At 43.1% G+C, this 23,743-nt stretch overlaps 1 protein-coding gene across 2 annotated transcripts in view; it reads right to left on the minus strand.

The window, feature by feature from the left end:
* Positions 1-23,743, minus strand: part of UBE3D (ubiquitin protein ligase E3D) — a 216,152-nt gene that overhangs the window by 187,830 nt on the left and 4,579 nt on the right. For both annotated transcript variants that reach the window (XM_040428694.1, XM_040428695.1), the window contains exon 3: positions 4,369-4,459. In XM_040428694.1, the coding sequence (XP_040284628.1) occupies positions 4,369-4,459 (91 nt within the window). The remainder of the gene's footprint in view (positions 1-4,368; positions 4,460-23,743) is intronic.

The raw sequence follows: 23,743 nt of genomic DNA on the forward strand, positions 1-23,743 counted from the left end.
GCGCTGGTATTTAAGCCGGAGCAGCCAGTAGCGAACGGGTTAAAGTGGTGTTCTGAAATGTTAATACTGATGACCTATCCTCTGGAATAGAGATACACAAAAATAGCAATATTCAGTTTGTTTCAAGTTTGCAATTTTTTTATTCAGTTCGGGCATGAACAGACAGACATAGAGACAGAGAGAGAGAGAGAGAGAGAGAGAGAGACTCTCCATAATGAGAAAGAGTACCCCTTAGACATCACATATACTGTATATTGTTGAGAACCCCGGGACCCCCGCCGATCAGCTGTTTGAGCAGGCAGTGGCACTAGCAGTAGAGCCCCTGCCTTCTTCCAGCTTTCCCTAGGCCATGTGACATCACGGTAATCGGTCACATGTACTAGGCGCAGCTCAGCCCTATTGAAGAGAATGGGGGTGAGCTGCAATATACAGCTGCTATATAATGTACGGCGCTGTGCTTGGCAAGCCAAGAAAAGGTTGTGGTGCTTACAGGAGTGTCGGTGCCTTCTCAAACAGCTGATCGTGGGGATCCCAGGTGTCAGACCCCCACCGGCCAGATACGGATGACTTTAGGTCATCGGTATAAAAATCTTGGCAAACTGTTTTAATCAAACTGGCATTTCATAAGTAGTTTTAGTAAAACCTGGCAAGGGCACAGGCCTCTTAAAAGGTTGAGTGGACGGGGTATCACTACATTGCTCTACAATAGATGGTAATGATGCAATCCTGCCTACAATATGCCATCATGGCTGAGCAGCCTGACAGGGAAACTCAGCAATGTGTAGTATATCTACATGTGTCAGTGTGTAGTGTGTAGTGAAGCCCGTCCCCTTAGGCAGTTCCGCAGCTGGTTCATCCAAAAGACCCAAAGTTAAAACACAAGAAGAGCAATACTGTGTATGCAGTCCATTGCAGTGAAGAGTGCCATGACTTGTATATTGGGGAAACAAACCAGGAGCGAAACCAGTGTATGGCCAAGTCACAGAGGGGCAAACACCTGTCATCAGCACTCATCTTAAAGACAATCTGATTAGCAGGGATGCTCAACCTGCGGCCCTGCAGCTGTTGCAAAACTACAACTCACACCATGCCCTGCTGTAGGCTGATAGTTGTGGGCTGTTCAGGCATGCTGGGAGTTGTAGTTTTGCAACAGCTGGAGGGCCAAAGGTTGAGCATCCCTGGATTACAGCAATGTTTGAATTACAGAGGAGAAATGGATACAATGAGGTGTGAAAGAAGCTATTTATTTCAATCTGGAGAAAGTAAGCTTGAATAGAGGTGCACGGATGTGACATCTGTTGCCTGCCACTTACAATGCTGTTCTAACACATCTTTTAAGGCAGGTTAACCACACCTAATAGCTTCAATCATGCAACTTGCAGTCAACATCTTTGAACCTTGACCTCATGTTGTTAATAAACAGATTATGCTGACTGAAGCACGAGTCTCCAGTATTTAATGTTGGAGATGTCTTGCGCACGTCATTCAAATTGAGAAAACCAGCCAGATGACTAGAGAAATGTCTTCAAGAGAGAATACATGTCCATGTGCTCTGACTTATTATGTTGGGTTGAAAAAGCCAACATACTGTTATTCGATTGTTTCAGCTTATTAATCCGTTTTATTATTCTTCTCCGCACCTCCTTTTCTATACGCTACTCCTCCTACAGTTTTGGGGTTACAAACGCAAAACTTTCCACACTTCTTCGACCTATAGTGAGGTAAGTTACTTGTGCTTTAATCAGCGATCCCACCCTCTGGGTCCCTGCGGCGGACCACAGAAGAACCCTTTTTTGCTTTTGACTTTGACAGGGAAAATTTTCAAATCGCTCCCACTCGCACAGTTCTGAAGCTACACTCCCCAAACTCGGACCACATATAGATGGTTTCAACCCAAATAAAAGGGTAAATTTTGAGGGGACCCCCCAAAGTGGGCGGAGCTAGCAACAGCCAATGAAAATTTAGCTATTTTCTATACGCTACTCCTCCCACTGTTTTAGGAGTACAATTACCAAACTTTGCACACTTGCTTGTGCTTTGTTAACCGATCCCACCTTACGCGCCCCTGGGGCGGCCCCCCGAAGTCCCCACTTTTTGTCATAGACTTTCATTGGAAAATTTTAAACTTTTGCCACTCGTACAGCTTTGAAGTTAAACTTACCAAACTTGGGTCACATAGTCATGGGGTCAACCTGAAAATTTCTGTCACATATTGGGGACTCTAAAAAGTGGGCGGAGCCACAAACAACCAATCAGATTTTCCCTATTGACTTCAATGAGAAAATTTTAATTGCTGTCATTCTCACAGTATTTAAGCCAGAATACCCAAACTTGGCACCGTGGGTCACTGGGTGACTGGGGTTAAAATGTATAAAAGTGGGCGGAGTCTACAACGGCCAATCAAATTTCAGCCCTTAGACTTTTAATGGCAGGGTCCTCAAACTTGGCACAGTTGGTCACTGGAGGACTGGGATTAAAATTCTGAAAAGTGGGAGGGGCCAAAAGCAACCACTCAGATTTATTTGGGAAAAACTAAAAATGCTGCCATTCTCACATTATTGATGTCATGGACCTCAAATATCACAAATGTGCTCGTTGGGTGTTTCCACTTTAAAGTTAGAAAAAGTGGGCGGAGAGACCAACAACTAATCAAATTTCACTCATTGATTTTCAATAGAAAACAATAAGGGTCCATTCACACGTCCGTTTTTTCTTTCCTGATCTGTTCCGTTTTTTGCGGAACAGATCAGGACCAGATCTGGACCCATTCATTTTCAATGGGTCCTGGAAAAAAAATCGGACAGCACAATGTGTGCTGTCCGTTTCCATTGTTCCATTCCGCATGTCCGATTAAATATAAAACATGCCCTATTCTTTTCCGCAAAATTCGGATCCTGGTACAATACAAAGTCAATGGATCCGCAAAAAACGGAAGACATTCGGATGTCATTACGTATGTCATCCGTTTTATGCGGATTCCGTTCCTGGAAATTAAATCCTGCAAACAGAAACTTTTTTTTTTTTTTCAAAGAAATCCAAACAACTTTATTTGCTTATTGAAATTTATACACGTTTCCGTTTTTTGCGGATCCGCAAAAAACGGATGACATACAGATGACATATGGAAACATTTTCAGGAACAACGGATCCGCAAAAAACGGACCGAAATTCGGGATATAGAAAAATTCTGACGTGTGAATGTAGCCTAAAACTGCTGCCATTTTTACACGTTAAATGCCATAATTCCCAAATCTTAAAGTGTTAGTCACTGGGTGACTGTGGTTCACAATTAGGAAAAAAGGGGCAGGGCAACAACAGCCAATCAGATTTCAGCCATTGACCTTAATGAAAAGCAGATAAACTGCTGCTATTATTACAGTTTATATGCAAAGTGTCCCAAACTTGGCACAATTACTCACTGGGTGACTGCGGTCAAAAAGTAGAAGGAAAAAAGGAAAAGTGGGTGGAGCCTAAAACAGCCAATCAGATTTCACCTATTGATTTCAATGTAAAACTTTCAAAGGCTGCCATTCTCACAGTATTAAAGCCCCAAACTTGGCGCAGACCATGACTGGGTGACTAGGGTTAAAATTTGGAAAACTGGGCGGAGCTTAAAACAGCCAATCAAATATTATCTATTGCTATTTAATGGGAATATTTAAATTGCTGCCATTCTTACACTGGCAATGGCAGGGTCTTCAAACTTGGTACATTCGGTCAATGGGTGACTGTAATTCAAATTTAAAAAGTGGGCGGAGCCAAACACAGCCAAATCAGATTTTTTGGATTGATATAAATGGGAAAAACTAAAAATGCTGCTATTCTCACATTATTGATGTCAAGGACATCAAATATCACAAATTTAATCATTGGCTGTTTCCATTTCAAGGTTAGAAAAAGTGGGTGGAGCCACCAACAATCAATCAAATTTCTCTCATTGATTTCCAATAGAGTGCTACTCCTCCCACAGTTTTAGGAGTGCAATTTTTAAACTTTGCACACTTCTTTGGCCCATAGCTGTGAAGGTTGCTTTTGGTTTGTTAAGCAATCCCACCCTCCGTGCCCCTGGGGCTCTAGAGTTTTGAAGCCAACATCCTGTGGTTTCTTTAGAAACTACACCATCTAGTTACTATTGATATGTACATACTTTCACAGACTTTTGTTTAGCAATTTTTTTTTTTACTACATTCCCATTTGAATAAATCATTTCTTCCAGATAACTCATTTAATGTTGTTTTTTTGCACATAACTTGTCTTTTACATTTTCCTATCTACCTAAGAGTTTACTTGGAGATAATAACATGTAGAAGGCACATTTAATTGAGTGAGAAAAATGAGAAACAGACACAAGTTTCCACAATGTCTTACTGTTGCTGGAGAACCACAGCTCCGCAGGACTGGCAGTAAAATGTGACTTTCTCTTCCGTTTTCAGGAGTTCTTTGACAGTTGGGGCAAATTCTGTAAAACATATGAAATGTAATATGAACATATGTATTAAAGACAACACAAACTGAAGTAACGACAGTTTGGAGAAACAGAGATGGTATAGCGGCTGGGCATGTTATTTTAGGACACTGCTACAGCACAGTCCGGGTCTTTAGGACACCAAGCTTGTACAGTGGGTGAAAGTGCTAAAATATTACAATAACATAAAGTGGTTGTCACAACTGCAAAGTCCCTTCTGAAACCTAAGCTGCCCTGATGGCTGGTACGGACGCATTTTCACTCACTAGTAGTGTTCTCTAAGAAAAGCATACAGATTCCCAAATGTAAAGAGGTCTGCCGTAGCGACAATACTGCGCATGCTTGAGAACAAGGGCGTGTACCCCGAAACATCGCTGCTGAGAGTCCTGGCAGCTGACTCTTTTACATTTTCTCCGTCTCATGGACTACCTGAACCGATAAGTATTACTGCAATAGCATTGCATTTTTTCTTATGCACCTTCTATTGGCTTTTCATGAAATATTGCCGACTTTAAGAATGGGCTATATGTTATGAAGTGGTGAAATACAAATACAATGGGATTTAGTGTATTGGCCTGTGTCGTCTGTGTCCCATAGGGAAATTCTCTGTCAGGGTAAAGACAATTCTAGTCGCAAAATCATGTCAGCACCGTTTTCAGTCTTACTCCCGCTTTGCTAAGGATGCTGGGGCTATGTGTACTGATGGCTTTCCAATTTAAACTAAAGAGTGACATCCGCAGTCCACAAGAATCTACGAAGTTGCATGCAAGCACTTCACTGTACGGTGTAACTAGATCTACAAAAAGTCCCCATACAGCAGCAACCTCAGGGGATCTCACATCCATATATACCATATAGAGATTAGAAATTATATTTTTTCTTTGCACATGTAATAAATACAATTCAGAGGTAATTTGGCAAGACGCCCATTTGTGGATATTGCTATGTATTACCAACATTAATTAAATTACAGTTTTGCGCATATACATACTAGTTTAATTCTGGAATAGGTATTGAAATATTTGGGATCTAAATTTATTGATTATTGTTAATTGAGTATTGTTATATTCTTTATATTTGATTGTGATACGAATTATTCTGTAGGATTATTGATTCATGTGCATAACTAGGGCACTTTAGACGATCACATGCAAGGAGCACTTTCACAATGCACTATGGGCATTTTGTTTTTTATATGTCACATATGTAATAATAATTTAAATAAGGGGGATGTATTTACTATGGAAGGTTTTTGATATACATAGAGTTAACGCACTTTTTTTATATCCTGTATATTTATATTTATTGGTGTTCCTGTGAGTTCCACTTTGGAACGCGGTCTGCATTGCATGGAGGCATGGTATCTAACAAATCAGTATGATACATGGTAGTTTTTGTATTTTATCCATATGTAGTTTGTTAAGCTTGTATTGTATCTTTACCATCCTTGTGCGTTCTACCCGGGATGTATTTCCTTCAAGGTGGAACGTATGTAGCACTCGAAAGTGGAGATGTCTGGATAGGATATCACTATGGTGTTTCCGGCGTGTCCGGAGGCATAGGAGTGGCGTTCTTCGAGAGATATAGGCAATTGGTTACCACTGATCCCGTCTCCAGCTGCCAGTGATAATTACCATATACACTGCTCAAAAAAATAAAGGGAACACTTAAACAACACAATGTAACTCCAAGTCAATCACACTTCTGTGAAATCAAACTGTCCACTTAGGAAGCAACACTGAGTGACAATCAATTTCACATGCTGTTGTGCAAATGGGATAGACAACAGGTGGAAATTATAGGCAATTAGCAAGACACCCCCAATAAAGGAGTGGTTCTGCAGGTGGTGACCACAGACACTTCTCAGTTCCTATGCTTCCTGGCTGATGTTTTGGTCACTTTTGAATGCTGGCGGTGCTTTCACTCTAGTGGTAGCATGAGACGGAGTCTACAACCCACACAAGTGGCTCAGGTAGTGCAGCTTATCCAGGATGGCACATCAATGCGAGTTGTGGCAAGAAGGTTTGCTGTGTCTGTCAGCGTAGTGTCCAGAGCATGGAGGCGCTACCAGGAGACAGGCCAGTACATCAGGAGACGTGAAGGAGGCCGTAGGAGGGCAAAAACCCAGCAGCAGGACCGCTACCTCCGTCTTTGTGCAAGGAGGAACATGAGGAGCACTGCCAGAACCCTGTAAAATGACCTCCAGCAGGCCACAAATATGCATGTGTCTGCTCAAACGGTCAGAAACAGACTCCATGAGGGTGATATGAGGGCCCGACGTCCACAGGTGGGGGTTGTGCTTACAGCCCAACACCGTGCAGGACGTTTGGCATTTGCCAGAGAACACCAAGATTGGCAAATTCGCCACTGGCGCCCTGTGCTCTTCACAGATGAAAGCAGGTTCACACTGAGCACATGTGACAGACGTGACAGAGTCTGGAGACGCCGTGGAGAACGTTCTGCTGCCTGCAACATCCTCTAGCATGACCGGTTTGGCATTGGGTCAGTAATGGTGTGGGGTGGCATTTCTTTGGAGGGCCGCACAACCCTCCATGTGCTCGCCAGAGGTAGCCTGACTGCTATTAGGTACTGAGATGAGATCCTCAGACCCCTTGTGAGACCAATAGCTGGTGCGGTTGGCCCTGGGTTCCTCCTAATGCAAGACACTGCTAGACCTCATGTGGCTGGAGTGTGTCAGCAGTTCCTGCAAGATGAAGGCATTGATGCTATGGACTGGCCCGCCCGTTCCCCAGACCTGAATCCAATTGAGCACATCTGGGACATCATGTCTCGCTCTATCCACCAATGTCACGTTGCACCACAGACTGTCCAGGAGTTGGCAGATGCTTTAGTCCAGGTCTGGGAGGAGATCCCTCAGGAGACCGTCCGCCACCTCATCAGGAGCATGCACAGACGTTGTAGGGAGGTCATACAGGCACGTGGGAGCCACACACACTACTGAGCCTCATTTTGACTTGTTTTAAGGACATTACATCAAAGTTGGATCAGCCTGTAGTGTGTTTTTCCACTTTAATTTTGAGTGCGACTCCAAATCCAGACCTCCATGGGTCAAAAAATTTGATTTCCATTTTTTTATTTTTGTGTGATTTTGTTGTCAGCACATTCAACTATGTAAAGAACAAAGTATTTCCGACGAAAATTTAATTAATTCAGATCTAGGATGTGTTATTTTTGTGTTCCCTTTATTTTTTTGAGCAGTGTATTTGCACAAGTGCCTGCATATTACACCTTTTAGCTATTCCCCTTGGAAGAAGCCACGGCGAAACACGTATTGGAGTGTGAAGGTCTATCTGTCTGTATGGATACCATACTACTCGCAATATAGATGGATTCCTATTTTTTGTTATTTCTTGTGAGAGTTATCCATACTAGCTATCATTCATTAATGTGATACCATCTTTCAGTAGTCTGCATAGGCTAGGTTGGTTTTTGTAATATAGCTTGTATTAACATTATTCTAGTTATATAACATTTGCCACCTTGTAAGTGATTTTACACTGTGTTTTACTCAATAAAAGTTTTTTTATATTTTCAAAAATATTATTGCTACCATGGAGTTTTTATTTATATAGGTGATCTATCCATAAAATCGTGTGTCCAATAGCGCTTACACGTTTCAAACCGAAAAGTTCTTACTCATACCAGTGTTAAAGGCGTAGGCCCTAGTGGGAACACAATTTTATGGATCAGTGACTCAGTTTAATGCAGTTGGATGTTCAATAACTATTTGAGTTTTATGGGAATGTGCTGGATCATTTCTTCATGATTAGTCCTCGTAACATACAGTCAAAATAAGTGGAACAACAAACTGAAATCTCAAATGTATAATGGTCGCGAGGCTCAACCAACACGTATCCACAAATTGAGGTGCTCTCCTATGGAAAAGTACTGTATGATAATTAATAACACTATAACCACGGGGTACAGAAACAAGAAAAAGTAAACGGTGATCCCTAATAAAATGTAACTTTTAATCAGTCAAATTAATAAAGTCCCTCAAAATAAAGCAGATCAACAAGAGAAAATAATATAATCAGAGTACTCCATAAGACTCAAACATAGTGGTGCACGGCGACACCAAAAAAGTAACCGGTAGTCCTAACAGATCGTAAGGTCCATCCGGACTTCGTGGAATCACAACAGATGGTATAATCCTGAAAAATCAAGGCAAGTAACGAACAGGTACAGAAAGGGGCTCTAGATCCCTAGACAGCCCTAAGGTACAGTTGCTATGCTTACCCTATCGCCCTAGCAACGGAGCACCCGTCCTAAAAAGAACGACCCTGTCCGGAACCTTGCCCTAAAATGCCCTAGTGCAGCTAGTCCCTACATGCATGTTTCGATTTTACTCTCAGCAGGGGAAACATAACAGAGACTGGAAAGGAAGACTATATCCAGAAGGGCATGAGTTAAATGTGGCCTAACAACATAATGTATATACAAATAGATACTAATACATAAAGTAGACAAATGCCAAAAAGGTAATTGAGGCTATTTCAATAGAAGTGGCCGCCCAAAATGTAGGCTCCGCTCCTAGATGCTGGGCTTATACAAGTGCCGTGCGGTATGGGGCACTTGCCATCATATGGGGGAACCTTATGATAAGAAGAGACCTCCAGTCCGGTGGGCCGATGCATCTGTCGAGGCAGTAAGATGACCTGTCTGCTGACATCCGCCCGTCCGGCATTTAAATCTAGACCAGGTCTCATAACGAGACCTGGGACGCAGCGCGGTGACGACTAAATAACTGCAGGCACTACCCCGCGCATGTGCGGCAAGCACTCAATACAGAGAGCGCCTGCCTGGGATGGAGTTGATTGATGACGCACCCGGATGCATCACGCTTCATCAAATAAGGCCACATTACGCGCCATTGACGTAGGACACTGGGACATGTTACCGGCAATGGGCAACTGCGCGGCCCTCAGTATGGAACAGCGCTAGATATAAAAGGCATTAGATGGCGTTTAGATATAAAAGTTAAAAAGGTCAAGGTGACCTAGAGCCGGTTGTACACAAAAGCAGACACACAATTGTCACAATAAGTATAAAGAAATAGGATAGTAGTTGCAATTAATGCATGCCTATTCAATAGGTAGTGGAACATAATTACCAAACAGGTCACTGATGTACGGAACAAACAGAGGAAATAGTAATAACCTCAAATGAAACAGCTAAAGCACAACTGTTCATTTAATCCGAGTGGGGACACGGTACATAGTGTGTGAATCCACCGGGCCTCATGTTGTAATAGTGTGCGGTCCCAGTCACCCCCACGTGTGGGTGGTGGCACAACTTCAATACCGATAGCTTTAATGCTTTTGGGGTTACCAGAGTGGTGATCATGCACATGGCGGGACACAGCCGTGTCCCTCCCATTAGTAATGCCCCCCAGATGTTCCCCAATGCGTCTACGTAGTTCCCTCTTTGTTTTGCCTACATATTCCATTGGGCAATCACACGTGATTTTATAAATGACTCCCCGAGTGCGACAGTTTATAAAATCCTTAATTGGAAAGGACCGCTGCAAATGAATACTGTAAAACGTTTTCCTGTCTGTATTGTATTACAGGCGACACAGCCACTACATCGAAAGCTACCCAAGGGTTTACGATTAGAGATGAGCGAACTTCTGTTTTATGTTCGGCGTCTAAAGTTCGGCTTCCGGTTAGCGGAGGATCCCGATATGGATTCCGAATTCCGTTGTGGTCCGTGGTAGCGGAATCAATAATGGCCATTATTGATTCCGCTACCACGGACCACAACGGAATTCGGAATCCATATCGGGATCCTCCGCTAACCGGAAGCCGAACTTTAGACGCCGAACTTAAAACAGAAGTTCGCTCATCTCTATTTACGATGTAACCAAGAACCGCCCTTTGGTGCTGGACTATAGTGGCTGTGTACCAAAATGTCCTGCAAACAATTTCCTCTCCTGAAAGTTATCTGTGGATAGTCATGGATGCTACCAGGATCCATTAACAGAATAGGCCAGTGTTTTTGTAAGAAGTTTCTCATTGGACCAGCCGCCTTGTCAAAAGTAGCAATCAACCAAATTTTTTGCTCCACATCTGGTTTAGTTCTAGGAAGCAGTAGTTCAGTGCGTGTAGATGACAGGGCTGTTTGATATGCCGGCCCTAGTACTGAATCTGGGTACCCTCTCGCTAAAAATCTGTTCCGGAGGATCATAGCCTGATCAACAAACTCAGATTTTTTTTGAGCAATTACGTCTCAAGCGCAAATATTGCCCCCGTGGTATCCCTCTTTTCAGAGGTAGGGGGTGGCTACTCTTTCAATGAAGAACCAAGTTGGTTGATGTAGGTTTACGGTAGATAGTAGTAGCCAATTCGGCTGAGCCATTCTTAGAGATCAAAATGTCAAGAAAGTAGAGGCTATTCATGTTCATCTCATATGTAAAACGTAGTCCAATTTGATTACAATTGAGCTCGTCCACAAAGGCCGAAAAGGCCAGTTCCATCCCTGACCAGATAATAAATATGTCATCAATGTACCTGGCCCACAGAGAAATGGGCCCGGTACATGACGACAGCACATCTGTGAACACTGTAGTGGCTTCCCACCAGACCAGGAGCAAATTTGCATAGTACGGTGCGCAAGAACATCCCATTGCGGTGCCCCTGAGCTGGTGGTATATCTTGCACTCTCCTATGGCAACACCCTTGCCAATAAATAATTCTAAAAAGCGGAATAGAGAGTTTGGAGGGCACTCGTATATCTGATATTAATATGGAAATATACTACATATCTAAAAAGGTACCGTATTTTTCGCCCCATAAGACGCACTTCCCCCCCCCAAACTGCATCTTATGGGGCGAATAATAAGGAGCGCTTCCATTATGGAAGCGCTCATTAGTACCGGAGAACCAGGAAGCGATGAAGGCTCTGTACTCACAGCTGCTCTGTGACCTCACGCTGTGCGTGCCAGTTCATGGCACAGCCAACAGCAGGAGGAAGAAGATCGCACTGGAGGAGAGGAGCGGCGGCGTCCAGGAGCAGGAGAGGTAAGTGGTTTATTTATTTTGAGATCTGAGGCTGGGGGCTGATTACATATGGCTGGGGGCTGATCTGAGGCATAGAGGACTGTGAGCTGAGCTCTGATTAATATTGGGGGTCTGACCTGTGGTGTAATGAAAAATATTGTTTGCTTATTGTCCTCCTCTAAAACCTACCGGTAGGTGCGTCTTATGGGGCAAAAAATACGGTATTTTTCTGGAAAATAACTTTATTGTTATTATATAGATGCTTCTTTTTTCAATAAAATACCTTTTTAGATGTGTCGTATATTTCCATATTAATATCAGATATACGAGTTCCCTCAACTCTCTATTACGTTTTTTGAAATCTCAAATGCCATTAAGTCTTTGACTGTTTAGGCTGTGTTCCTATAATGTTTTTTTTTTTTTTTGGAACTCTATTGTGACAGATGCCACTGTATGACATCCATCAGGGGCATCTGTTGAACGTATGTTTTTTGTATATGTTAAATGTTAGACAAAAACTTGGTGTGAACCCGGCCTTACCTGTGATCTCTGTAAGTATGAAAACCTTTCCTGAGCCTTTCTCTTACAGGTTAGGTGGCGGACAACCAGTGAAACAGCACTCAAGGCACATCGATGCCTGTGGGGAATGGCCGCTAGTCCAACTGGTAGCTTAAAATTATTTTTGGGACTTTGAGGAGGATTTCTGAACTAGATTCATTGATGGAGGATTACATTTGTAAAATATATGCAAGGCAGATTAAGGATAACTGAAAACAAGTTAAAAAAAAAAAAAAAGATGTTGACTGTGGCTACACTGTATATTTATTTTGTCATGGCTTTGACTCTTAGGCCCCTTTCACACAGGCGAGTATTCCGCGCTGGTGCAATGCGTGAAGTGAACGCATTGCACCCGCACTGAATCAGGACCCATTCATTTCTATGGGGCTGTTCACATGAGTGGTGATTTTCACGAATCACTTGTGCGTTGCGTGAAAATCGCAGCAAGCTCTATTTTGTGCGTTTTTCACGCAACGCAGGCCCCATAGAAGTGAATGGGGCTGCGTGAAAATCGCAAGCATCCGCAAGCAAGTGCGGATGCGGTGCGATTTTCACACACGGTTTCTAGGAGACGATCGGGATGGAGACCCGATCATTATTATTTTCCCTTATAACATGGTTATAGTAAAATAGCGCTGGAGGGGTTAAAAAAAATAATTTAACTCACCTTAATCCACTTGCTTGCGCAGCCTGGCATCTCTTCTGTCTTCATCTTAGCTGTGTGCAGGAAAATAACCTGTGGTGACGTCACTCCGGTCATCACATGGTCCATCACCATGGTAAAAGATCATGTAACGGACCATGTGATGACCGGAGTGACGTCACCACAGGTTCTTTTCCTGCACACAGCTAAGAAGAAGTCAGAAGAGATGCCGGCTGCGCGAGCAAGTGGATTAAGGTGAGTAAAAAAATTTTTTATTTTTTTTATTTTATTTTTTTAACCCCTCCAGCCCTATTTTACTATGCATTCTGTATTCAGAATGCTATTATTTTCCCTTATAACCATGTTATAAGGGAAAATAATACAATCTACAGAACACCGATCCCAAGCCCGAACTTCTGTGAAGAAGTTCGGGTTTGGGTACCAAATATGCCGATTTTTCTCACACGCGTGCAAAACGCATTACAATGTTTTGCACTCGCGCGGAAAAATCGCTCATGTTCCCGCAACGCACCCGGACCTTTTCCCGCAACGCCCGTGTGAAAGAGGCCTTAGGGTCCAATCACACAACAATATTTCTGGGTCTGCATTGTTTCACGATTTTGCAGAACGGATGCGGACACATTGATTTCAATGGGGCCGCAAAAGATGTGGACAGCATACCGTACGTAGTTCCATTCCACGGCCCCAGAAAAAAGAGTCCGCACAAGAATAGACATTTCTATCATAGGGCTGGCAGTGTGAATTCCACATTTTGCCAGTACCTGTGTTTTATGGATCTGCAATTTGCAGACCACAAAACACTTACGGTCGTGTGAATGGACCCTTATCATTGTGCATGCTTCCAAACTGCTATGGGATACAACTCTGAAATGGATAAGCACACCTAGGAGCTAGGTAGCCAACAAAATAATCAAAACTTCTCAGCTCGAAAAGAAAGGGAACGGAAAGGTAAGAAGTTCAGGAGATATATTTGTGATCCAACCCAATTAGATGAAGTGAAAAGAAAAAAAGCTCATCGCCCGATGGAAGTAGAAGACCTTCTGTGGTTAATGACACACAAGCGGCTGTCCTGTCCTCCTCCTATCTCTGGAAACATGTCACTTATGAGGCAGGAGAGCATGACTCGGAATCCGCGTTTTAGCTGTGTGCGCACAGAGACACCAAGGTCAACAAGTCTCCAAAACTGCTATACTATACTTTTGCAAATATAAAAGGGCCAAAGGGATTCATATTATTTTCAGCCAAGATACTGTGTGAAGCAGTTGTTCAATAGCACAATTCTCTCTGTGATGCTCATTAGAAGAGCTGAGGTTGGTAAAATGATTGATTTTCTTTGCTGCTGAATCAGAACAGAATATTATAGGAAAAAGAGAGCAGCTACAAGTTAGTGGTGAAATAGACAGAGAAACACTGCCCTCTGCTGGCCAAAGTACTGCAACACCACATGCACTGAATGTAAAGGGTTCCACTAAGAAGTACTTCATACAGCAAAGGCAGTTACAACAACTGTTCAGAGAAAGGTGAAGGAGAACTCCAGGATTTTTAGATTGATGGCCTCCCGGTCTCCCCTGATCAGGTGTGCAGCAATAGCTCTAGGCGATGGAACTACAAAGCTCCAAGCACTGTGCACTCGGTGTGGCTCCCCCACCGATCTGATACTGACGAACTTTCCAAATATACAAATCCCAAAGAACCCCTTTAAGGCACACATCATTCAGCCAATACATTAAAACCGGTGAAGTGAATAACACTCTATCTTGTGACAATGGTCCCTGACAAGAGCCAGTAAATAATTAGTCCTTAAAGCTGATGTGCTGAAAACAGGAAGAATGGACACGCGTAAAGATCTGAGAAACAAGGGCCAAATTGTGATCGCTAGAGGAGTCAGTATCTCCCAAACAGCAGGTCTGGTGGGCCATTCCTGGAGTGCAGTGATCAGTACCTTCCAAACATGGTCCACAGAAGAACAACCAGTTAAACGGCACCCAAGGCTCATTGATCCTTGTGGGGAATGGCCGCTAGCTCATCTGGTTCAATCCCAGAGAGAATACGAAAAGCAGAAAAAGCCTGCTGGGTACGGGGCTGAATAGCCATAGACCGCTCACAGTGCCCAGCCAAACCATGATGCAATTGAAGAAGGTGCCCCGGTCTGATGAATTACGTTTTCTTTTACATCATGTGGATGTCCGAGAGGGTGTGCTACTTGGGGCCAGTCAACATCACTGTTTAGCGTTCCGTTCTTCCGACCCGTCAGAAGGATCCATTATTTTGAGCATCAGTTATGATCAATTTGTTCCAGTTCCTTCAGAGATCAGTTATTTGTGATGGGAAAAAAAGGCCTGCATGCAGAAGTTATATAAAATCCTACTCTTCAGACTGATCAGAAGAACGGAAAGCTACACAGTGATGTGAACCTCACCTTACCTGAGAAAGAGATGACGCAGGTCCTGGCATTGATGCTACTTTGACATGCACTACCTACCTAAACATTCCTGCAGTCCAAGTATACTCCACATTTATATTGTTTTCTCTTGTGTTTTAATACTTAGAAAAAATTAAAACTTTGAAAAAAAAAAAATGTATTCTTTTTTCTTTGCATAGTCATATTCTTACCCCTTTCCCTTTTTGGAAGGCAGATTCAGCTGGACTGGTTTTTAGATGCCATGTCCCATCTGCAGCCCCCTTATGCACCCTTACAGTAGAAACTCCCAAAAGTGACCGCATTTTGGAAACTAGGGGATAAGGTGCCAGTTTTATTGGCACTATTTTGGGGTACATATGATTTTTAATTGCTCAATATTACGTTTTTTGTGAGGCAAATGGCACAGTTTTTATTTTTTACAACATTCATCTGACAGGGTAGATCATGTGCTATTTTTATAGAGCAGGTTGTTACGGACGCAATGATATCAAATATGTCTACTTTCTTTGTTTGTTTGTTTCAGTTTTACATAATAAAGCATTTTTGGAAAAAAATATGTTTTTGTGTCTCCATTTTCTGAACGCCTTTTTTTTTTTTTTTTAAGCGATCGTCTTGTACAGGGGCTCGTTTTTTGCAGGAAGAGTTGATGTTTTTATTGGTACCTATTTGGTACATATGATTTTTTGATTATTAATTATTACACTTTATGGGGCAAGGTAACCAAAAAATTGGTTGTTTTAGCACAGTTTTTATTTATTTATTTTTACAGTGTTCACCTGAGGGGTTAGGTCATGCGACATTTTTATAGAGAAGATCGTTACAGACGTGGCAATACCTAATATGTATACTTTTTCTTATTTAAGTTTTACACAATAATAGCATTTTTTAAACCCAAAAAATTATGTTTTAGTGTCTCTATAGTGTGAGAGGCATAGCTTTATTATTTTGACCAATTGTCTTAGGGCTCTTTCACACTTGCATTGTCCGGATGTGCACTCCATTTGCCGGAGGTGCCCGCCGGATCCGGAAAAACGCAAGTGAACTGAAAGTATTTGAAGACGGATCCGTCTTCAAAATGCGTTCAGTGTTACTATGGCACCCAGGACGCTATTAAAGTCCTGGCTGCCATAGTAGTAGTGGGGAGCGGGGGAGCAGTATACTTACAGTCCGTGCGGCTCCCGGGGCGCTCCAGAATGACGTGTCCATGTGATCACGTCATCCATGCGCGTGGGGCGCCCTGACGTCACTCTGGAGCGCCCGGGGAGCCGCACGGACGGTAAGTATAGTGCTCCCCCGCTCCCCACTACACTTTACCATGGCTGCCAGGACTTTAGCGTCTTGGCAGCCATGGTAACCATTCAAAAAAAGCTAAACGTCGGATCCGGCAATGCGCCGAAACGACGTTTAGCTTAAGGCTGGATCCGGATTAATGCCTTTCAATGGGCATTAATTCCGCATCCGGCCTTGCGGCAAGTGTTCAGGATTTTTGGCCGGAGCAAAAATCGCAGCATGCTGCGGTATTTTCTCCGGCCAAAAAACTTTCCGTTCCGGAACTGAAGACATCCTGAACGGATTTCTCTCCATTCAGAAACTGATCAGGATTCTTCCGGCATAGAGCCCCGACGACGGAACTCTATGCCGGAAGAAAAGAACGCAAGTGTGAAAGGGCCCTTAGTTAGGATCTCATTTTTTGCGGGATGAGGTGATAGTTTAATTGCTACTATGTTGGGGGGCATACACCTTTTTGATCGCTTGGTGTTACAATTTTTGTTATGTAAGGTGACAAAAAATGCCTTTTTTTGGCACTGTTTTTATTTTACAGTGCTCATCTGAGGGGTTAGGTCATGTGACATTTTTTATAGAGTTGGTTGTTACGGACACGGCAATACCTAAAATGACTTTTTATTTTATTTATTTCACTTTAACACAATAATAGCATTTTTGAAACAAAAAATTATGTTTTAATGTCTCCATGTTCTGAGAGCTAATGCCTTTCAATGGGCATTAATTCCGCATCCGGCCTTGCGGCAAGTGTTCAGGATTTTTGGCCGGAGCAAAAATCGCAGCATGCTGCGGTATTTTCTCCGGCCAAAAAACTTTCCGTTCCGGGACTGAAGACATCCTGAACGGATTTCTCTCCATTCAGAAACTGATCAGGATTCTTCCGGCATAGAGCCCCGACGACGGAACTCTATGCCGGAAGAAAAGAACGCAAGTGTGAAAGGGCCCTTAGTTAGGATCTCATTTTTTGCGGGATGAGGTGATAGTTTAATTGCTACTATGTTGGGGGGCATACACCTTTTTGATCGCTTGGTGTTACAATTTTTGTTATGTAAGGTGACAAAAAATGCCTTTTTTTGGCACTGTTTTTATTTTACAGTGCTCATCTGAGGGGTTAGGTCATGTGACATTTTTTATAGAGTTGGTTGTTACGGACACGGCAATACCTAAAATGACTTTTTATTTTATTTATTTCACTTTAACACAATAATAGCATTTTTGAAACAAAAAATTATGTTTTAATGTCTCCATGTTCTGAGAGCTATAGTTTTTTTCATTTTTTGAGCGATTTTCTTATGTAGGATGAGGTGACTGTTTTATTGGTACCATTTTGTGGGACATACGCCTTTTTGATCACTTGGTGTTGCACTTTTTGTGATGTAAGGTGATAAAAATGGCTTTTTGTGACAGTTTTTTTTTTTTTTTTATGGTGTTTATCGGACGGGGGGGATCATATGATATGTTTATAGAGCCGGTCATTACGGACGCGGCAATACCTAATATGTGTGTTTTTTCTTTTTAATTCTAATTTTTATTATAAAATCTGGGGAAAGGGGCGTTTTCTTTTTTTTTTTTTACATAAAACTTTATTTTATTTTTATTAAAAACACTTATTTACATTTTTTTTTAAACTTTATTTCAGTCCCACTCTGGGACTTCAACTTTTGGGGGTCTGATCCCCACTGCAATGCATTACAATACATCTGTATTGTAATGCGTTGCCTGTTAGGCCCCTTTCACACGAGCGAGTATTCCGCGCGGATGCGGGAGGTGAACGCATTGCACCCGCACTGAATACTGACCCATTCATTTCTATGGGGCTGTGCACACAAGCGGTGATTTTCACGCATCATTTTTGCGTTGCGTGAAAATCGCAGCATGCTCCTCTTTGTGCGTTTTTCACGTAACGCAGGCCCCATAGAAATGAATGGGGTTGCGTGAAAATCGCAAGCATCCGCAAGCAAGTGCGGATGCGGTGCGATTTTCACGCACGGTTGCTAGGAGACGATCGGGATGGAGACCCGAACCTTATTATTTTCCCTTATAACATGGTTATAAGGGAAAATAATAGCATTCTGAATACAGAATGCTAAGTAAAACAGGGCTGGAGGGGGTTAAAAAAAATAAAAAATCATTTAACTCACCTTAATCCACTTGCTCGCGATGCCGGGCATCTCCATCTGACTCTTTTACTGTATAGGACCTGTGGAGAGCATTAACTATAGTTTAAGGACCTGGGATGACGTCACTCCGGTCATCACATGGTACGTCACATGATCTTTTACCAATAAAGAAGTTACAGCTCTCGGAAAGCAACAATGGATACATACTATATTTTTTGTTTTATAACACGCACCTAGGTTTTAGGTTTAGAGGAGTAAAATCATAAACAAAAAAATAATAATTATTACACCCCAATCTTCAACAGACCTCAGATCAGAACCCTAACCTTCATCAGACCTTGGAATCCGACCCCCCCCAATCTTCATCAGACTTAAGATCAGACCCCCCCAATCAGAATCAGGTCCGCAAACCTTATTAGACCTCAGATCAGACCCCCCAATCCTCATTAGACCCCAGATCAGATATAAAATAAATAAATGAACTTACCTCTCCTGCTCTGGACGGCGCCCCCTTCCTGCACTCACAGCTCCCTGTTCTTCTGCCGGCCCCGTGCTGCACTGCGACCTGATGTCGCTCAGCGTCAGGTCATAGCACACACCTACATGCACTTCAACCTGATGCTATACACAATCAAGACACAGCACAGTGGGTGCCTGGAAGAAGACCAGGGAGCAGTGAGTACAGCCAGTGCTAGCAGCACTAAACTCACAGCACCCGTGCCTCCTGCATACTAGTCAGTGCTTCCATAATGAAAGCACTCATTAGTATTCACTTATGAGGGAAAATGTGCCTCATAATGCAAAAAATACGGTATATTCAGAAAATTATTAGGGAAGAGATCTTTAACTATGGCTAATCATGTAACTCAGGCTGTGGTGTATCCAGCTCTGTTAGAGAGGTCATCACATAAAGGGTAGAAAGAAAATCAGAAATTAATAGCACAAGCAAGAATTTATATTGAACTAGCTGAAGGACCCGGCTTCGCTCGGGTATATTTAATCTATTTCATTTAATGTTTCTGTGTGTCGTTAAAAGATATCAACACTATCCACTATAACCGTGACATCTACAGCACCCCGCCCCCAAAACAGTGACCTCCACAGCCCCCCACCCCTTAACACTGATCCCCCACAGTGCCCTGTCCCTTAAAATTGGACCTCCACAGTAGCCCACCCCCTTAACTTTGACCTTTACAGCAGCCTTCCCCTTTAACAGTGACTTTCACAGCTTACCACCCCCTTGACAGTGACCTCCACAGGGGCCTGCCTCTTAACAGTATCCTTTACTGGATCGGGGGCGTGTCCTTTTGAACAGCTCACTCTCAGACAGCAGCACTGTGCTGTCTGAGTGTAATCTGCAGGGAGAAAGTTACCGTCCCTCCCATCCCTGCAACTGACAGAAGTAGATTTTTACCTTCATTTTTTCAATCCCTGTCAGAGGAGTGGGGGGCGTGGCCTAACCAGATCGGGCGTGGCTTAGCGGGACCAGAAGTTGATTTTTACCTTCATTTTTTCAATCCCTGTCGGCTGAAGAGTGGGAGGGGTCGTTGCCTAACCAGATCGGAGGCGTGTCCTTTTGAACAGCTCACTGTAATACAGAAGCACTGTTCTGTCTGAGCGTGAGCTGCAGGGAGAAAGTCACCGTCCCTCCCACCCCTGCAGCTGACAGAAGTTGATTTTTACCTTCATTTTTTTCAATCCCTGTCAGCTGAGGAGTGGGAGTGGGTGCGGCCTAACCAGATCTTGGCGTGACTTAGCGGGACCTAGAAGTAGATTTTTAACTTAAAGGGGTTCTGCACTTTCATTTAACTGATGATCTATCCTCTGGATAGATCATCAGCTTCTGATCGGCAAGGGTCAGACACCCGGGACCCCCGCCGATCAACTGTTTGAAAAGGCAGCGGCGATCCAGCAGCGCCGCGGCCTTCTCACTGTTCAAGTGAACAGAGCTTAGCTCCGCCCACGCTAGTTGATACTAGTCGTGACGTCAGTGGGCCGGCGGCCCGGCGGTAAACAGTGAGTCCCGGGTGCGGACCCCCGCCGATCAGAAGCTGATGATCTATCCAGAGGATAGATCATCAGTTAAATGAAAGTGCAGAACCCCTTTAATTTTGTCGGCTGAGGAGTGGGAGGGGGCGCGTCCTTTTGAACGGCTCACTCTAAGACAGCAGCACTGTGCTGTCTGAGTGTAAGCTGCAGGGAGAAAGTCTCTCTCCCTCCCACCCAGTTGATTTTTAACTTAATTTTCTCAATCTGTCGGCTGAGGAGTGTGGGGGGGGGGGGGGGGGCTTACTGAATCGGGGGCCTTTTTCTTTTGTACAGCTCACTCTAAGACAGCAGCACTGTGCTGTCTGAGTGTAAGCTGCAGGGAGAAAGTTACCATCCCTCCCATCCCTGCAGCTGACAGAAGTAGATTTTTACCTTAATTTTTTCAATCCCTGTCAGCTGAGGAGTGGAAGGGGGCATGGTCTAACCATGGGTGTGGTTTAGTGGGACCTGGGGGTGAGGGTGGACATATTGCAGCAGGGGGCATGTCTGGGCTCCTTCCTGCAAGAGTGACGCCCCTCTGGGCACCTTACTGGCTCATTTGCATACCAAATAAACTGGATTTTCAGGAGGATAAAAACATCTATTGCTGGAACAAAGGCACATCTGGAAATAAGGTACTAAGTGATATTAGGCTATAGCGATTATCCTGGTGACAGATTTCCTTTAAAGCTCTCCTACAGCAGTGAAGATAAATGGCTGGGTTGTTATGGAAACCTGGAGTAAAACTGTATGTGGAGGCTGGAGGACCTGCGAGCTTCTATTGGCTGATAAGAGTCATGTGACCAGGCTTCTATTGGCTAATTATTTTTTTGGGAATAGCTCAGGAACAGTACATCCTAGAGAGCTGAGACCTGGTCCAAAACCTTCCCGGACACCTGATGTACCTGTGTGCCAAATTTCGTGATTGGAAATGCGACGGTGCGGATTCCTTTAGCAGACATACACACACACACACACATACACATACACATAAACTCAGCTTTATATTTTAGATAGTAATAGTGATAATAGTGATCGTAGACTCAGGCTTCTAAAATAAAAAAAATCAGAGATTACTAAAATGTGACAATATTATTATAAATAAAATGTGATTATAATAAATAGAATGTGACGATATTAAGAAAGAAACTGTACAAAATGCAGAATTCCAGTTTGATATGGGGCGGCAAGAAAAAAGGCCAATGTAGCAGATTATAAATAATGGGACATGAAACAATTGCTTATAGATTATAATAAAACACCCTGGTGGTGCGTAGGGGTCTTGTATGGGGCGTAACTTCCATTGCAATGGCTCTATTATTAATAATCTGTGAATGAGCCACATAAAACACAATAAGAAAGGACGTTAATTAAATGTATTATTGATGACACAGTCCCTGCTCTTCCCATGGTACCCGATAACAACAGGATGCATACATCTGGAAGGCACTGTAATACCTCAGTGAAATGAAGAGTGGAGGACAGTGTGAACACCCTTCCTCAACATTAATCTAAATTATAAACAGTTTCTAGCTTTGGGATATATACTACTGCATCATTATAGAACTCAGGCATGTAGAGCACATGTATCATCCATTAAAGGGCCTACAACCTTAAAAGGGGCTGTCACACGAAAAATATTCTAGTTTTCAAATCAGATCCTGGATCTGAACATTTTTGTAATTGCATGTAATTAAACATTTAGCATAGCCATGGAGTTATTCAATAAAATATATCTGTATAGCGCCACCTGCTGTTGTCTTTTTCTTATTTCTTTGTCCAGCTCACTGAGAAGGCCGCACATGCTCAGTTTCATCCTTCAACTGCCTCCTAAGCTGTGATAGGGAGAGCATGGACACGCCCCCTTAGCTGTAGCAGAGAAGACACTCCCCTTCAGCTGTCAACTTGATATAAATCTAGCTGAGCAATGTTAGAAAGAGGTTCTCATGAACGATGTTGGATAACCCCTGAGGTATTCTCATCTTAAAGGGAACCTGTCACCTGGATTTTGGGTATAGAGCTGAGGACATGGGTTGATAGATGGGCGCTAGCCCATCCACAATACCCAGTCCTCATAGCTCTGTGTGCTTTTATTGTGTAAAAAAAACGATTTGATACATATGCAAATTAACCTGAGATGAGTCAGAGCTTGACAATATGACTCTTCTCTGGTCACACAAGGAAGATATGACTCTTTTATGTTAATTTGCATAAAAGGCAGAAAGTACAAAAATGCATAATACTTATTGAATTTGTCTGCAAATGAAATTAAAAGTGTAAATTATATGGTTAGGGTAACGCAATGAACATTTAGAAACGCTCAGTGAGGGTAGCATAGTAGAGGTGACAGGTTCCCTTTAAAGACTTATAGCCCTTTCAGTCTGCAAACTATATATTTAGAGGGGTTTTCCCATCTGAAAACTTATGGAGACCACTATGATATGCCAAAAATGTCAGCTAGGTGCGGGTGCCACTTCTGGGACCTGAATCTATCTCAAGATCAGGGCCTCTGAAGTAAAAGCGAGTGCATCACGCACACATGGCCACCTATCCGCTCAAAATTGCAGAGCCAGTGCTGCTGCTCCCCCAACACATCAGGGGGCCCCGTTTTGCAATTTAACCTCTTGACAACACAGGAGGAGAATACTCATGCTAAACAGCGGGTCCTTCCCACATTAGGACGAGCATTAGACAGGGTAAAAACAAATGGGGTCATTTATCAAACTGGTGTAAAGTAGAACTGGCTTAGTGGTGGCCCATAGCAACCAATCAGATTCCACCTTTCCTTTTCAAAAAGAGCTGTCAAAACTTAAACATTGAATCTGATTGGTTGCTATGGGCAACTAAGCCAGTTCTACTTTACACCAGTTTGATAAATGACCCCCAAACTGCCTTCTTTGCAGTATAGTCATATGGCACTGTGAAACACGCTATTCAAAGGGGTTACCTGCCTAGGAGCAGACAAACCCATAGGTAATAACCTGTGGCCAACTAAAAAAAAAACACACACCTCACCTGCACCGCAGCCCTGTTGCCGATCACTTCTGGTCCCGGCCGAACTGAATTAGCTTGGTCTGATGACCGTTGCGGACCAATCGCTGGCCTTAGTGGTCATACAGTATGTGCAAGAACAGCATGTCACTACTAGTGACAAGCTATTGATGTGCCATTCTACACATG

The sequence above is a fragment of the Bufo bufo genome, chromosome 4, assembly GCF_905171765.1.
Source record: "Bufo bufo chromosome 4, aBufBuf1.1, whole genome shotgun sequence".
NCBI classification, from domain to species: Eukaryota; Metazoa; Chordata; class Amphibia; order Anura; family Bufonidae; genus Bufo; species Bufo bufo.